At 42.4% G+C, this 16,501-nt stretch overlaps 1 protein-coding gene across 6 annotated transcripts in view; it reads right to left on the minus strand.

Annotated features, from left to right (window-relative positions):
• Positions 1–2,630: 2,630 nt before the first annotated feature.
• PIBF1 (progesterone immunomodulatory binding factor 1) overlaps positions 2,631–16,501 on the minus strand; it is a 237,684-nt gene continuing 223,813 nt past the window's right edge. For 5 of the 6 annotated variants that reach the window (XM_070048728.1, XM_070048727.1, XM_051850615.2 and 2 more), the window contains one exon: positions 2,631–2,918. In XM_070048728.1, coding sequence (XP_069904829.1) covers positions 2,868–2,918 — 51 coding nt within the window. In that variant the 3' untranslated portion in view covers positions 2,631–2,867. The remainder of the gene's footprint in view (positions 2,919–16,501) is intronic. The other variant, XM_051850613.2, reaches the window with a different exon arrangement.

Raw genomic sequence — 16,501 nt, forward strand, 5'->3', positions numbered from 1 at the left:
CGAAAGCAAGGAACACAACTGGCTGATACAATGAGTTTGACAATGGTAGCTATTATTCTTACATTTGGCAGCATTTCCTAAAACATTTATGGAGAAGAAAATAAGAATGTTAAGCTTACTCTTGTTTTTGTTTATTTAATTAGACTGAAAGAGTTACAAAGAGAGAGAGTTCAATCTTCTATCTGCTGGTTCACTCCCCAGATGGCCTCAACAACCAGCTCTAGGCCAGGCTGAAGTTAGGAGGCAGGAGCTATATCCAGGTTTCCCATGTGGCCCAGGGGTCTAAGCACTTGGGCTACCTTCCCCTGCTTTTCCAGGTCATTAGCAAGTAGTTGGATCAGAAGTGGAGCAGCTGGGACTTGAACCAGCATCCATGTTGAATGCTGGATGCTGGCATCACAGGTGGTAGGTAGCTTTACCTGCTCACCACAATTCTGGCCCACTATGTTTATTTATTTTACTTTATTTTTAAAATTTATTTCACAGGGTTAGACAATGAGAGAGAGAGACAGAGAGAAAGCTCTTCCTTCCGTTGGTTCACTCCCCAAATGGCTGCCAGGAGCCAGGTACTTCTTCCTGGTCTCCCAAGCGGGTGCAGGGGTCCAAACACTTGGGCCATCCCCCACTGCCTTCCCGGGCCACAGCAGAAAGCTGGACTGGAAGAGGAGCAACCGGGACAGAATCCGGCGCTCATATGGGATGCCAGTGCAGCAGGCAGAGGATTAACCAAGTGAGCCACACGCCGGCCCCTAATACTGTGTTTATTTTTAAAGAAGAAAACTTTAAGTGCCAAGAAGGGATGAGGTATCCTTTAAGAACTTTAGAGAATTGCAATGTCCAAGAGGTGACAGCAATATCCAAGAGGTGACAGCCATCCAAATGTCAAAGACTTTTTTTTTTGGACAGGCAGAGTTAGACAGTGAGAGAGAGAGAGAGACAGAGAGAGGTCCTTTCTTTCCTTGGTTCACCCCCCGAATAGGTGCTATGGCCGGCGTGCTGCGCCAATCTGAAGCCAGAAGCCAGGTGCTTCCTCCTGGTCTCCCATGCGGGTGCAGGGCCCAAGCACTTGGGCCGTCCTCCACTGCCTTCCTGGGTCACAGCAGAGAGCTGGACTGGAAGAGGGGCAACCGGGACAGAATCCGGCGCCCCAACTGGGACTAGAACCTGGGGTGCTGGCGCTGCAGGCAGAAGATTAGCCAAGTGAGCTGCGGCGCCTGCCTGTCAAAGACGGACTTTTTTTTTTTAGTCAAAACTTGGAATGCAGCCGGGTGCTACTAGTGTCTGGTGGTGAAGCCAGATACCGCTAAACATCTCACAATGTATTGGACTGCCTCCCAACTCATACCCCAATGAAGAATTCTCCAGCAAATGTCAATAGTGGTTGAGAAAACCTGATCTGTATGCTACCTATACTAAATAAGAATTATAGGAGGCCACTGTTTTAAACTAAGCTCCTGCACGAGGACCCAACAGACGAGGCTTAAGATCAAAATGTAGTCACCCATACTGAAGTTTCATGTCACCAAACTGAAACTAAGTTGTTATCTGACCTTCCCAGAAAGCAGGATTAAAGAGATAATAACAAAATGTCCCAAACAGGCCAATTTCAATCAGCACGATAATGAAATTCTTTCTGGTGTAATCCTTTCACGAAAAAGAAGAAAACTGAAGTTGATGTTAACCAGTCAGCTATTTTTCTATTGTTCTCTTCCCTTGTTCCCACTTTAGAAGAAAAGCAAGGAATGAGCAATCTGCATTCTTTACCCTTTTTTTTTTTTTTTTTTTGCCTCTAAAACCAGCCTGTTTTGCTCTGCTCATGTGAAACTCTTATTCTATTTATGGAATGAAGTGTGGCCTGATCCCAGAATCACAAATAAAATCAATCAAGACCTTTGCTTTTCTCTTCTTCTTGCCTCTTCCTCCCACCCCCTCCTTTTTTTTTTTTTTTTTTTTAAAGTTCATTTAATTCGAAGGGCAGAAAGAGAGAGAGAGAGAGAGAGAGAGAGAGAATCTTCCATCCACTGGTTCATTCCCCAAATAACTGCAACTGCTGGGACTGAGCCAGGCCCAAGCCAGGAGCCCAGAATTCAGTCTGAGTCTCACACGTGGGTGGCAGGGACTCAAGTACTTGATCCATCACCTGCTGCCTGCCCAGGGTGCACATAAGCAGGAAGCGGGACTGAAAGCAGAGGAGCTGGGACCTGAACCAGGCACTCAGATATGGGATGCAGGCATCACAAGAGGCATTCTATTCATTATGCCAAATACCTGTCCGGTTCTCCTTGTAAATTATAAAACTTTAATGAGAAAGGGAAAGAATTGGTCCATAACCCATCTGGATCAGTATTGACCAATGTTGTAAGACTTTTCATCAAATCAAATACGAGAAGAGTGAGCCTAAAGGAAGAAGCAGCAATTTATATCCACCTAGTATCTGCCTCTCATTATCAGGCAGCAAAAGGATCCAGGAGACCTCACAAATGATTCCTAATATTTCAAGATGTAAGGTGTCTTACTAGTTATGCTATGGCATTTAAACTTGGAATTTATCTAGTCTGGAAAACATACTCACCAAAATATTTATAAGCCACACTTAAAATGCATTAGACATTTATAAAAACTCCAAAATGTAAATCAGAGTATATGAAATTTATTTTGTAACAAAATAGACAAAACCAACTATGAAGTATATTATTGTTTGTACTTTATACATTTTGATTATGCTGAGCTCGGTTAATTAAACAGTAGTTAAAATGAATATTAAATTAGCTACTTAATGCCAACCACATGATTACAATGAGCTTTTTCTTCCATGAGGAAGAGGACTTCAGGAGTAATAGAGCAGCATGTACATTGCAGCCAAACTATTAGGTTTTCATCTTTTGCTTCTTAGACCACTCAGGTGCTTCTTTTTTGGTCTGTTGAAAGAAAAAGAAAAATATGTTCAAATAGATTGTTTACTAGGAAGATCAGAAAGAAGAATTTCAGAGAACTAGTATATATCCTTGGGGCTTTTATGTAAACTATAGTACAGATTTTTTTTTTTTTTTTAATTCAGAAGTATATTTAAGCAAAGGTCTTGTCTTCTGTTAGAAATAATCACCACCTGGTATATATGTAGCAAAACCACACATCTATATTTTCTTTTTTAGAAAAAGATTTATTTATTTGAAAGGTGGGGGTTGGGTAGGGAGAGATGTCGCCCATCTGCTGGTTCACTCTCCACATGCCAAATGTCTGCAAAGCTGGGAGTCTGGAACTCCATCTGGCGCTCCCATAGGGCTAGCAGGGATCCAAGTACTTCAGCTATCATCTGCTGCCTTCCGGGCACACTAGCAGGAAGCTGGATGGGGAGCAGGGTACCTGGGACTTGAACTAGGCTCTCTGCTATGAGTTGCAGTTATTCAAAGTAGTGGCTTAACCTGCTGTGTCACAACACCTGCACCTACTTATATATTTTTCTGATTTAAAGTCTGTTTTTTTCCAAACATAGTCCAGAGACCACTATTTTATAAATTGATTCTATTTTTGGTGAGAATGATACAAAATCAAGGACACAACTTCTTTTTAGTTGTCTCATCTATATAGGGATATTCATTAACTCAAGAGGTATTTATTGAAGGATTATTATATCAAAATTAGTGTAGTTGACTCCTCTGAGTTGCTAAGTACTTTCCAGAGTAATTCTTGGGTTTATTGCTTAATCAATTCAGCCTAAAAGGGGCTGTATCACATAGAGCACTAGGAAAAAAGCAGAGAAGGCAAACATTACAAACATTTAGGACTCCTTATATAAGGCACTGCTTCCAAGCAGAACACCCTGTTTTATATTATATAGTAAATTAAATATGCAGTTTGGTTCTTTACCACTTACATCTGCTTAAAACTATGAAGGACCGTATTCCCAAATATATATGTTTATATGCGTATAGGTAAGTATGACAGCTTTTTCTTTTATCCTTTTAATTTTTTTATATCATAGCTAATGCCCAAATTGCTGGAAGTGACATCAGTATCATCTCTTGACCTTATCCATGGTCTTAGCCAAAACAAACCAATGAATTCTTGCTTCTCCTCCACCTCATTTGTATACCAGTCCTCTAACAAGTGTTAAAAATACTCACATAAACCAGAAATGTTAGAGTCCTCTTCACTTTAGATTTCTACATGCATTCTGAACAGTGTCTGGCTCTTACTGAAATATCTTTTTAACTCTTTACCCTGTCTTGATCACAATGGATGACCTTGAATTTCATTTCTTCTGGTTTAGCTTCTGCAAGAGCTTCCTATTCTGACTGGCTCTTTCTTCTACTTTCAATTCATCATTCACAATCCTCTCAAGCTTATCTTTCTGTCTTAAAAAGAATTATTTATTTAATTTATTTGAAAGGCAGACAGACAGAGCTCACTTTAGCTACCTCCTATCTGCTGGTTTACTCCCCTAGTGCCTGCAACAGCTTGGGTTGAGCCACGCCAAAGCTGGGAACAATGAATACAACCCAGGCCTCCCATGTGGGTGGCAGGGACCCTAGGACTTGAGCTATCAACTGCTGCCTCCCAGAGTGCAAATTAGCAAGAAGCTGGAATCAAGTGCAGAACCAGGACCTGAACCCAGCCATTGATATGCGATGTGGGTGTCCCAAACTGAGTCTTTTTTTTTTTTTTTTTTGACAGGCAGAGTGGACAGTGAGAGAGAGAGACAGAGAGAAAGGTCTTTGCCGTTGGTTCACCCTCCAATGGAGGCCACGGCCGGCGCAATGCACTGATCCAAAGCCAGGAGCCAGGTGCTTCTCCTGGTCTCCCATGTGGGTGCAGGGCCCAAGGACTTGGGCCACAGCAGAGAGCTGGCCTGGAAGAGGGGCAACCAGGACAGAATCCGGTGCCCCGACCAGGACTAGAACCCGGTGTGCTGGCACCGCAAGGTGGAGGATTAGCCTACTGAGCTGCAGCGCCGGCCCCCAAACTGAGTCTTAACCTGCAGGCCAAACGTCCTCTTTAGGTTTATCTTTCTAAAACGTCAGTCTGCATGAAAACACTATAGTTGTTCTTTCTTTAGAGTCGAAAGGCCTTGGTATTAAAGGTGAAAGAGGCTTCCATGACAAAATAAGGAAATCACTAGGGAAAGGTCAAGTATTATTTGCCAAGAGAATTCAAACGTGGCCAGCTCTAACCAAATCCAAAGGAAGTCAAAGTATAAGCCAGAATGCCACTTTATCATTTGGCTAGAAACATCTTTCAGTTTTCCCAGGTTTATTTTTTAAGATTAATTTATTTATTTGAGAGGTAGAGTTAGAGAGAGGGAAAGACAGAGAGAAAGGTCTCTTCCATCCATGGGTTCCCTCCCTAAATGGCTGCAACGGCCTGAGCTGAGCCGAGCCGATCTGAAGCCAGCAGCTAGGAGCTTCTTCCAGGACTCCCACGTGAGTGCAGGGTCCCAGCCACTAGGGTCATCTTCTACTGCTTTCCTAGGCTTTAAGCAGACAGCTGGGTTGGAAGAGGAGCAGGAACCAGAGGACATGAATCAGCACCCATATGGGATAGGGCGCAGCAGGCAGAGGCTTAGTCTACTATAGCACAGTGCTGGCGCCCAGATTTCTTTCTTTCTTTCTTTTTTTAAAGACTTTATTTCTTTAAGAGTAGTTTTTGGTGCACAGAAAAACTGAGATGAAGTTCTAGAAATATCCCATATATTCTCCATCTTGACACATGCATGGTCATCACTCACTATAGCACACATCTATTAAAATTGACGAACCTGCACCAACACATTATAATTACCCAACTTCTAACAACTTACTTTGGGGGTTACCTTCTGATGTTCTAAATTCTATGGGTTGAACAAATGCCTAATGAGCGAATTTAACATTATAGTATTATACAGAATAGTTTCATTGCCCTAAAAATGCTCATAGATTTTTGCTTCTATGTTCATAAATGACACAGGTCTGTAGTTTTCTTTTTCTGTGTTATCTTTGTCTGGTTTTGGTAGTAGGGTAATGCTGGCCTTGTAAAATGAGTTGGGAAGTATTTCTTCTGCTTCTATTTTCTGAAACAGATTGTAGAGAATTGGTACAACTGTTCCCTTACTTGTTTGGAAGGTTTCAACAGTGTCTTTCTGTTTGAGAAGGTTATTAGTTATTGATTCAATTTCTTTCATACATACAGGCCTATTCAGATAGTTTATTTCTTCTTGTGTGAGTTGTGCAGATTGCATTGTCTTTCGAAGAATTAGTCCATTCTATCTGGGTTATCAAATATGTGGACACAGTTCATAATATTCTTTTATTTTCCTTTTAATGTTCACAGGATCTGTAGAGATGCTCCCTCTTTCATTTCTGATATTGGGAACTTTTGTCCCCCCCATCCCCTTTTTTTAGTTAACTTGGCTAGAGCTCTGTTGATTTGATTATGTTCAAAGAACCACTGACTGCAACATCAGCATCCCAGATGGGTGCCGGTTTGAGTCCTGGCTGCTGAGTCAGGAACTTCATCTGGGTCTCTCACATGGGTGGCAGAGGCCCAAGCAGTTGGACCATCACCTGCTGCTTTCCCAGCTGCATTAGCAGGCAGCTGGATTGGAAATGGAGCAACAAGGTTTTGAACCAGCACTCGGAAATGGGATGAAAGTGCTGCGGATGACAGCTTAACCTGCTGCGCCACAATGCTGGCCCCTAGTTATTTATTTTTAAAAGTTCATTTATTTATTTTTGTTTATTTGAAAGGTAGAGTGACAGACAGATGGAGATACCTTGCATCCACTAGTTCACTTCTAAAATACCTGTGACAACCAGGGTTGGGAAGGGTCACAATCAGGAGCTAGGAATTCCCATTTAGGTCTCCCACATGAGTGGCGGGAGACTCAAGTACTTGAGCGGTCAACTGCCTCCCAGGATATACATGAGCAGAAAGCTGGATTGGAAGCAGAGGTGGGAACTAATCCCAGGCACTCTGATCTGGGATACTGGTGTCCCAGGTTGTGCCACAATATTGGCCTCCCTTTTGTGGTTTTAATTGGAATCTCATATGATTCCATGGTCTCTTCTTTCCTTTTTCTCAGTTTTTTAAAAGATTTTATTTATTTGAAAGGCAGAGTTAGAGAGAGAGAGAGATATCTTCCATTCACTGGTCCACTCCTCAAGTGGCTGCAATGGCTAGGGCTGGGCCAGGCTGAAGCCAGGATCTAGAAGCTTCATCTGGGTTTCCCACATGAGTTTAGGGGTCCAAGGACTTGACTCATCTCCTGGTTTCCCAAGTGCATTAGCAGGAGGTGGATCGGAAGTGGAGCAGCCAGGACTGGAATCAGCATCCATAATGGACGCTGGCATAAGGTAGCAGTTTACCCTGTTATGACACAATGCCAGTCTGGTCTCTTCTTTCTTAGCTTATCATTACTTTTTACTTCTTTTTTTTTTTTAGTGGTTGCCCTAGAGTTTTTAACATATGCTTATAATTAATCCTAGTTCACTTTCAAATAACACAGTACAACTTCATAGGTAAGAAAAGTACTTACAACAAAATAACCCCAATTCTTGTGCCTTGTCCCTTGTATCATTGCTGTCACTTCCCTTTCATACATACATATATATGTTCTATATTTACATAAGCACAAGTAACTGAGTACATGGTTATTATTTTGCACAAATTTATCTACTAATGAAGAATAAAAATATAACACTCATTCCCTCTTTGAGGCTCTCAGGTATGTTTCTGATCTATGCTCTTTTTCTTTTCTCTAAAGTACTTCTTTTAACATTTTTTCTAAGGAAGGTCTACTGGCAGCATGTTTCTTCAATATTTGCTTGAGACAAAGTCTTTATCTACTTCTAAATAGGGTAACTTTTCAGGGTTCAGAATTCTAGGTTGGTGTCTTTTTCTCTCATTGTTTTAAATGTTTCACTATAGTATCCTCTTGCTTGCCTAGTTTCTGAGAAGTCGTCAGATGTAATTCTGCTTTTTTTTTTTTTTTTAAGATTTATTTATTTGAAAAGCAGAGTTACAGGGAGAGACAGAGAGAGAGAAAAATGGAGAGAGAGAGACAGAAACTTCCATGATCTGGTTCACTCCACAAATAGCCACAATGGACAGAGCTGGGCCAGACCGACCAAAGCCAGGGGCTAGGAGCTTCATCCCAGCTTCCCGTGTGGGTGCAGGGGCCCAAGCACTGGACATTTTCTGCTGCTTTCCCAAGTGCATTTGCAGGGAGCCAGATTGGAAGTGGAGCATATAGGATGCAGGTGTTGCAGGTGGCAGCTCTACCCACTATGGCACAATGCTGGTCCCAATTCTGCTCTTTCTTCTTATATAGACGTTTTTTTCCTCAGGCTTACTACAGAATTTTTTCTTATCTTTCATTTTCTGTTGTTTGGAAATGATATATTCAGTTGTTGCTTATTTTTTATTTTGTTTTTTTTTGGGCATTTATGCTGCTTGATGTTATCTGATTTTTCTGGACCTAGGATTTCATATTTACATTAATTTGGGGGAATTCTGTCATTACTATTTCAAATATTTCCTCTGCTCCTTTTTCCCTTTCTTCTCCTTCTGGTATTCCTATTACATTCATTACACATTTTCTGGTTGTCCCAAAGTCCTTGAATATTCTATTTCCCTTCTACCCCAATCATTTTTCTTTTTGATTTTCAGCTTTGGAGATTTCTACTGAGAAATCTCAAGGTCACAGATTCCTTCCTCAGCTGTGCCCACTGTACTAATCAGCCCTTCAAAGGCATTCTTCATTTCTGCTAGTGTTTTATCTCTAGCATTTTTGTAGTTCTCCCAAACACTTCTATCTCTATCCTCCATTGCCCAGGCATTCTGCATGCAGTCTACTTTATCTGTTAGAGTCCTTGGCATACTATCATCATTGTTCTCTGTCTGACAATTCCAACATAGGTCATGGCTGGTTCCGAAGCTTGCTCTATTTAAACCGTACCTTTTGTCTTCTAGTATGCCTTGTGATTTTTACTGACAGCTGAATGTGATAATGATGTACTGAGTAAAAGGAACTGACAAAAATAGGACGTTAGACATCTGCTGGCAAACTGTGCTCCTACGATTTGGTCTCAGTCTTTGGCAAAACTGTGCCTCTGGACTGTGGACTTCACGAGTCTTTCTTAGATTTTTTTCTTCTCCCTTAGGAGGGAGGGACAGGATGCCAAGAGTGGGCTAGAGCTGGTACTTCTTTTTTTCTAGGTCAATTAGGCTCTGATAACACCCTAGCAGGTTAGGTTTTGGTTAAATAACTTCTCTTGAGGGCGGACCTTGTTGAGAACAGAGTCTTCTAGTATTTTATTTCAAGATGTTTGTCCCCTCCCCTCCGCTGTTAGTAACACAGGGAAATTACCCTCTAATATTCACTGAAGAACCAAGTCAAGCTCTTGGGAGTTAAAACCCACAAAAGTGTGGGGTTCCCTATGATCGGGTTTCTTTGGAATTTTTAATTCTCAGACTTGTCCATATCTGGCTTCCAGCAATTTCTCAGTTGCAGTTCAAGTTTTCCTATACCATGGAGGTTCTACTCTGGAATGTCATGATACTTTGTATTTGCCTGCTATGTCTGATTTGGGGGGCAGCAGTTTGCCCTGTGACCTCACTTACGAGTCTAAGAAGAGTTGCTGATTTCTCAGTTTAGTCAGCTTTTCTCAGCTGGAGTGGTAACTTCCAGGCTCCTCACCTGCAGAATCCTTTGTTTTTCTCTCCCCTCCCCTCCCCTCCCCTCCCCTCCTCTCCCCTCCCCTCCCCTCCCCTCCTCTTCTCTCTCCTCCCCTTTCCTCTCCCTCTCCCTCCCTCTCTTTTTTCTCTCTCAAATAAAAACAGTCACAGAGCATAGGCAGAATCTGAGCAAAACTAGAGGATTATGTGATCTCATAATCATCAGATTCACAGATTTGGCTGACTGGAAAAGGTGAGTCAGCTAAATGGTTAAAGCTCTCATTATTCCCAGTCATAGAAGCACATGTATGCCAGTGGTTTTTTTTTTTTTTTTTTAATTTTTCTTCTCCTTCAAATCATAGGTCTTGACTCAAATCAATTTAGTTGGTAAAGACAAGAATTGAGAAAGAAATTAAATAGATTGAATAGAGTATTAGAGTTTCCACCAACTAGGGATAAGTTCTGTTTTGAAAAACCATGTAATCATCACTAGGTCACAATGTAAAATAGGTTTGGTAACTGTGGCTCCTGGACAAAAAAAGAATTGAAAGCAACTTTTATAGGTTAAGCTACAGATCTTCAGGCTTATAGTCAAGGGGACAGAATTTGTTTGCATTCTCTCATACAATACTAACAGTTTTAGTTCGGTTATGTGTGTTACCTAGGATAAGGTAAGTAGAATTTTTCAAAGTAAAAAGGAATCTTAACACTCAAAATGGGCAGTACAAGAGTTTCAATGAGCTGGCATTGTGGCACAGTGGGTAAAGCTGCCACCTTTGATGCTGGCATCCCCTGTGGGACTGGTTTGTGTCATGGCTGCTCCACTTCCAATCCAGCTCCTTGCTAATGGCCTGGGAAAGGTGGCAGAAGATGGCCCAAGTGTTTGGGCTCCTGCCACTCACATGGAGATTGGATGAAGCCCCTGGCTGCCACCTGGCCCAGCACTGACCATTGTGCCCACCTGTGGAGTGACCCAGTGCATGGAAGATCTCTCTCTCTCTCCCTCTCACTCTGACTTTTGAATAAATAAATACATCTTTTTAAAAAAAGTTTCAATGACTTTTTTTTCAGATGTGTTAATGAAATAGATGTGCCAGCCAAGTGTGCCTTCTCCTGGGGACTAACTACTTTTCCACTTCATAAGGTGACTTTTCAGATCTTTGGTCATAACTATTTTAAGTTAATTTAAAAGTTTGTTTCCTTAGGACTAGTTATACGTTCTTTATTACCAGGTTACTTTGGGTGAAGTTTATAATCCCTGTCATGTTCTAATGACATTCAACTTAGGAGAGAAGGCTAGGTATAGCTTGGTTTTTAACTGTTTCTAACCCTACACCCCTCTACAGTAGCCTTCTCTTAACTGTGTGGGATATGTTCCTAAACCTCTAAACAGCACCTTAGTGCCTGAAACCCCAGATAATTCCAAACCCTAAATACACTAGGGCATATGAAAAGTTTCATGGAAAATATGTATAATGAAAAAACTATGCATGGATTTCAATAATTTTTGCATCAAAATGAACTTATCTTTTAATTCCATTTCCATGGACTATGTTTTTTTTTTTTTTTTTTTTTTACACATATATAACTGTGATAAAGTTTAACTTATTGTCGCTCCCCCTCTTCGTGGAGGAACGACACTAAACCCTGCCTAGGTTTCCTATCCGAGTCACGGCACCATTATGTCGCTCCCCCTCTTCGTGGAGGAACGATACAGGACCCTGCGCTGTTCTTTTGTCTGCTCGGCCCTCCCCGGGTTTGCTGCTGGTTCTTCCCGGGTTGGCTACCGTCCCTTCCACCTCTGTGGAAGGGCGGTTCCCCCTGCCACTTTCCCCACTTCTGCGAGGGAGCGGCACACCACCGGCCGGCTCTCTCGGGGGCTGCACAGGTGTTCCTTCAGATAGATGTTCCCCTTAGATGTTCCCGGTGCATGTTGTCTCTCTCCTCCTTTATAGTCCTCTTCCACCAATCCCAACTCTGCTACCCACATGCCGAGTACGCTGCTCTCCTCCAATCAGGAGCAGGTCCTGCTGTTTATTGGTTGAACTGGAGGCAGCTGTGTAGAAGCTGTTTCCTCCTCTCCCAACGCCATATTGTGGGAGAGCAGATACATAGAATATGTCTTAATTCCAGTAACTTAGTCTAGTCCAAGTTGCTCCCCACAACTTATAAATTAGGCACAATAAGAGATTAACATGAATAATGAATAACAAAATAGATCAACTGAAAACAACATCCTACACTAAAAGTTATGTGAACATGGCCTGTCTCTCCACTCTGAAAGTGTGTTCGTAGCCACCTGGGTTATCAGACTGATGGCTGTGGGACTGAGGTTCTTGTGTTCAGGTGGCTCTTGTGCATAATGGTACCAAAGGGCAAGACAAGTAAAGCTGTCAATCGCATGTATCAAAAAGAAGCCATAAAATGCCTCCTTTAAGCGAAAAGGTGAAAGTTCTTGACTTTCTAAGGAAATTAACAAAATCATAAAGTGAGATTGCTAAGACTTATGGTAAAAATGAATATTCTATCTGTGAAATTATGACAGAAAAAGAAATTTGTATTAGTTTTGTTATCTTGTTGACTGTGGGTGACTGAAACTGTGGAATGCAAAACTATGGCTATAGAGAGACTAGTTATATTGAGATTAGTTTTGTAACATTGACCACTTTTTATGTGCTCATCCTTGTGTTAGCTTCTGGGAATAAAAAAATGAGTAAGACTGTGATTGCAGCTGCTGGTTGCCTAGACTTTGTCTATTTTCTCCTTCTTTTCTTTCTTTTCCTTTTTTTAAAAAACAAAACAAAACAAAAAAAAAAAGATTTGCTTTCTATTTATTGGAAAGGCAGAGTTGCAGAGAGAGAGAGGGGTCTTCCATTCTCTGGTTCACTCCCCAAATGGCTGCCAAATGGCTGCAACGACTGGTGCTGGGCTAGGCCGAGGCCAGGAACGAGGAATTTCTTCCAGCTCTCCTATGTGGGTACAGAGGCCCAATTACTTGGGTCTCCTTCCACTGCTTTCCCAGGCCATTACCAGGGAGCTGAATTGGAAGCTGGAACCTGACCCAGTGTCCATATGGGATGCCAGCATTGCAGGTGGCATCTTGACTTGCTACACCACAACATTGGCCCCATACTTCCTCCTTCTTAATAGCTGAACTCTGATTTTATTAAGATAGCAAGGGGCTAATAATAATAAATAATAATAAATGTCTTAAAAAAGACATTTATTAGCCTCCTTTGCTGTGAAATGTGACCCTGTAACTAAGTTCTGGTCAATGGGATATGAGTTGAAGGTGTTGGGTATAACTTACGAGGAAACACCTACCAGGGGAGATAGCATTTTTGACTTTTTCTCTTGCTTCCTACTGAGAGTTCAGACATTATAGCTGGGGCTACAGCAACCATATTGTGATTCTGTGATTCTAAGGGTATAGAATCTACACTCTAGGGATGGCTGAAAAGAAAGGCAGAACGCACCTAGGTCTGTGAAATGCTTACCTCTAGGCTTTTATCTGAGAGACTGAACAATCTTCTTTCTTTTTTTTTTTTTTAAGATTTATTTATTTGTAAGGCAGAGTTACAGACAGAGGGAGAGACAGAAAGGTCTTCCATCTGCTGGTTCACTCCCCAAATGAAAGCAATGGGCAGGGAAGGGCTAGACTGAAGCAAGGAGCCAGGAGCTTCCTCCAGGTCTCCCATGTGGATGCAGGGGAGGTGCTTGGACCATCCTCTGCTGCCTTCCCAGGCACATTAGCAGGGAGTTGGATCAACAGTGGAGCAGCTAGGACTAGAACCTGTGCACATATGGGATGCCAGCACTTCAGGTGGGCATCTTTACCTGCTACACCACAATGTTGTCCCTAAGACTAAATAATTTCGCTAAAGTTGCTGAACTAGCACAGGGATACAGTTCCTATCGATGCTGACTCTTATCCTCAGATAATCTGCAGTGTAACAGGCATTTAGGTTGGCTAAGATGCCTGTGTCCCTGGGTTTGATTCCTGGCTTGGACTCCTGTCTCCAACTTCTTGCCATTGCAGACCCCTAGAAGGCAGTGATGGTAGTTTGAATAACTGGGTTCCTGCTACCCATGTGGGAAACCTGTATTGTGTTCTTGGCTCCTGGCTTTGGCCCTGGCCCAATGTTGGGTGTTGCTTGCATTTGGGAAGTGAATCAGTTGATAGGAACTCTCTGTCTGCTTTTCAAGTAACTAAAAATTTTAAAATAAAATTAGTGTTTTATGTTTTATATCGCCTGCACATAGGAAAGTACTGCAGTACATACTCAATACCATGCTCCCTTTGATTTTTGTGGCTTTTTTTTTTTTTTAAGATTTATTTATTTATTTGAAAAGTAGATGGGGCTGGTGCTGTGGCGCAGTGGGTTAATGCCCTGGCCTGAAGCGCCAGCATCCTACGTGGGCGCTGGTTTGAGACCTGGCTGCTCCACTTCCAATCCAGCTCTCTGCTATGGCCTGGGAAAGCAGTAGAAGACGGCCCAAGTCCTTGGGCCCTGCACCTGCGTGGGAGACCCAGAAGAAGCTCCTGGCTCCTGGCTTCAGATCAGCACAGCTCTGGCCATTGTGGCCAATTGAGGAGTGAACCATCGGATGGAAAACCTATCTTTCTCTCTCTCTCTGCCTCTGCCTCTCTGTAACTCTGACTTTCAAATAAATAAATCTTTTTTTTTTTTTTTTTTTTTAAAAGAAAAGTAGAGTTGGAGAGAGGCAGAGGCAAAGAAAGAGAAAAGTCTTCCATCAGCTGGTTCACTCCCCAATGGCTGCAATGGCCACAGCTGGACTGATCTGAAGCCAGGAGCCAGAAGCTTCTTTTGGGTCTCCCACGTGGGTACAGGGGCCCAAGGACTTGGGCCATCTTCTGCTGCTTTCTCAGGCCATTAGTAGGGAACTGGATAGGAAGTGGAGCAGCTGGGACTTGAACCTGCACCCATAAGGGATGCTGGTGCTGCAGGTAGAAGCTCAGCTTACTATGCCACAGCGCCATCCCCCGACTTTTGTGGTTTGATCACAGTATTGCAAATGGTAACAACACAAGCTGCAGCTTTTTATTTTATTTTTTTCACTTTACAAACTTGGGCATATTGGTGATCTGTCAGTTACCACATATGTAATATGAAGAAAAAATAACTGTGCTGGATATTCCTGGTATCTCTGATGGACTCACCATCCTTTCCACCTGCTGTCCCAGGAGGCCATCTGTAGCTTTTCAGGTTAGGTTCCTCAATATAAAACAGCAGGCTCACAGGTAAGGAGAACAAGTCAGGGCATTTATGCCCAAGTCCTTTTCCTAGCTGTGGTTTGGCACGGGCTACATTCTTCTAGGCAACACCGAAGTTTCTGGAACAAGACTCCCATCCCTTCCCTGTCCCTTGAGTTCTAGGGTGGTTATGGTTTCCCACAGCTCCTGGTCTTGAAATGTTTGCTCATCAGCTCTTGATTTCCACAGGCTTGTAAACAGTCTCCTTAGAGTGTGTCATCTTTTCCCTAAAAGGACTTTGATATACCAACATACCTCAGAGAGCTGTTGAGAGAACTGATGTAATTTGTGTAAAGCACTTAGACTCCAACAAAGGCTAACTACTGATAATGTTTCCCACCTGATGGTCTTTCTCCCTGCACAGCTCATTCCTACTGTTTTTAAGGAGTCAGTTCCAAAGTCTCATCCCCCAGGAAGCCTGTGGTGATACCACACAGCCTCTCTTGGTGTTCCTTTTAGGAACTTAAAAAGCAGGGGCCAGCCCCGTGGCGGCGTAGTAGGTGAAGCCTCCTTCTGAGACTCTGCATCCCATATGGGCACTGGTTCAAATCCAGGCTGCTCTACTTCCATTTCAGCTCCCTGCTAATGGCTCTTGACAAGAGCCATGGGTGATTACTGATGTCATAAAGAAGAGTGTCAATTGTTAAATCAACAATGGGAGTCACTGTGCACTTACGCCCCATGTAGGCTCTCTGTCCTTAATGTGTTGTATTATGCGAATTAATGGTAGAACTAGTCTTCAAACAGTACTTTATACTTTGTGTGTCTGTGTGGGTGCAAACTGTTGAAATCTTTACTTCGTATATACCAAGTTGATCTTCTGTATATAAAGATAATTAAAAATGAATCTTAATGAAGAATGGGATGGGAGAGGGAGTAGGAGATGGGATGGTTTGCAGGTGGGAGGGTGGTTAGTGGTTATTGGGGGAAAAACTGTTATAACCCAAAAGTTGTACTTTCGAAATTTATATTTATTAAATAAAAGTTCAAGAAAAAAACCATAGCCTTTCTTTCCTAATGTTAAATGAGTATGTAAACCACTGGGAATGTAATATGCATCATGATGAATGCAATCTGTACCTCATGATTTTAACTCAGGTGTGATTAAGGATCAAATTAAAGTCAGGGGCTCTGTCTTCTCACATCTTGTATGTACACATACATAATACATACACATAATGAAAAAAAATAAAAGGCCGTATTGCTGGGGCTGGGTCAGGCCAAAGCCAGGGGCCTGGAATTCCATTCGGTCTCCCACAGGGTGGCAGGGACTTAAGTACTTGGGCCATCATCTGCTGCCTTCCCAGGTGCAGGCAGCTGGATCAGAAGAGCAGCGGGGACACAGACCAGAACTCTGATACGAGATGTCTGCATTGCAAGCTTGATCTGCCATGCCACAACACCAGTCCCAAAGCCTATACTTTAAACTAATTGCTGTGGTATTGTTGACATTTTATCATATCAATATTTTGAAGCACTTAATTTTAAATTTCTTTCTATGTAACCTTATTTCTTCATAGCTCTAGGAGGCACAGCAAGCAAGAATGAAAACACGGCCGGCGCTGCGGCTCAATA

Source organism: Oryctolagus cuniculus, chromosome 9, assembly GCF_964237555.1.
Source record: "Oryctolagus cuniculus chromosome 9, mOryCun1.1, whole genome shotgun sequence".
Classification (NCBI taxonomy): domain Eukaryota; kingdom Metazoa; phylum Chordata; class Mammalia; order Lagomorpha; family Leporidae; genus Oryctolagus; species Oryctolagus cuniculus.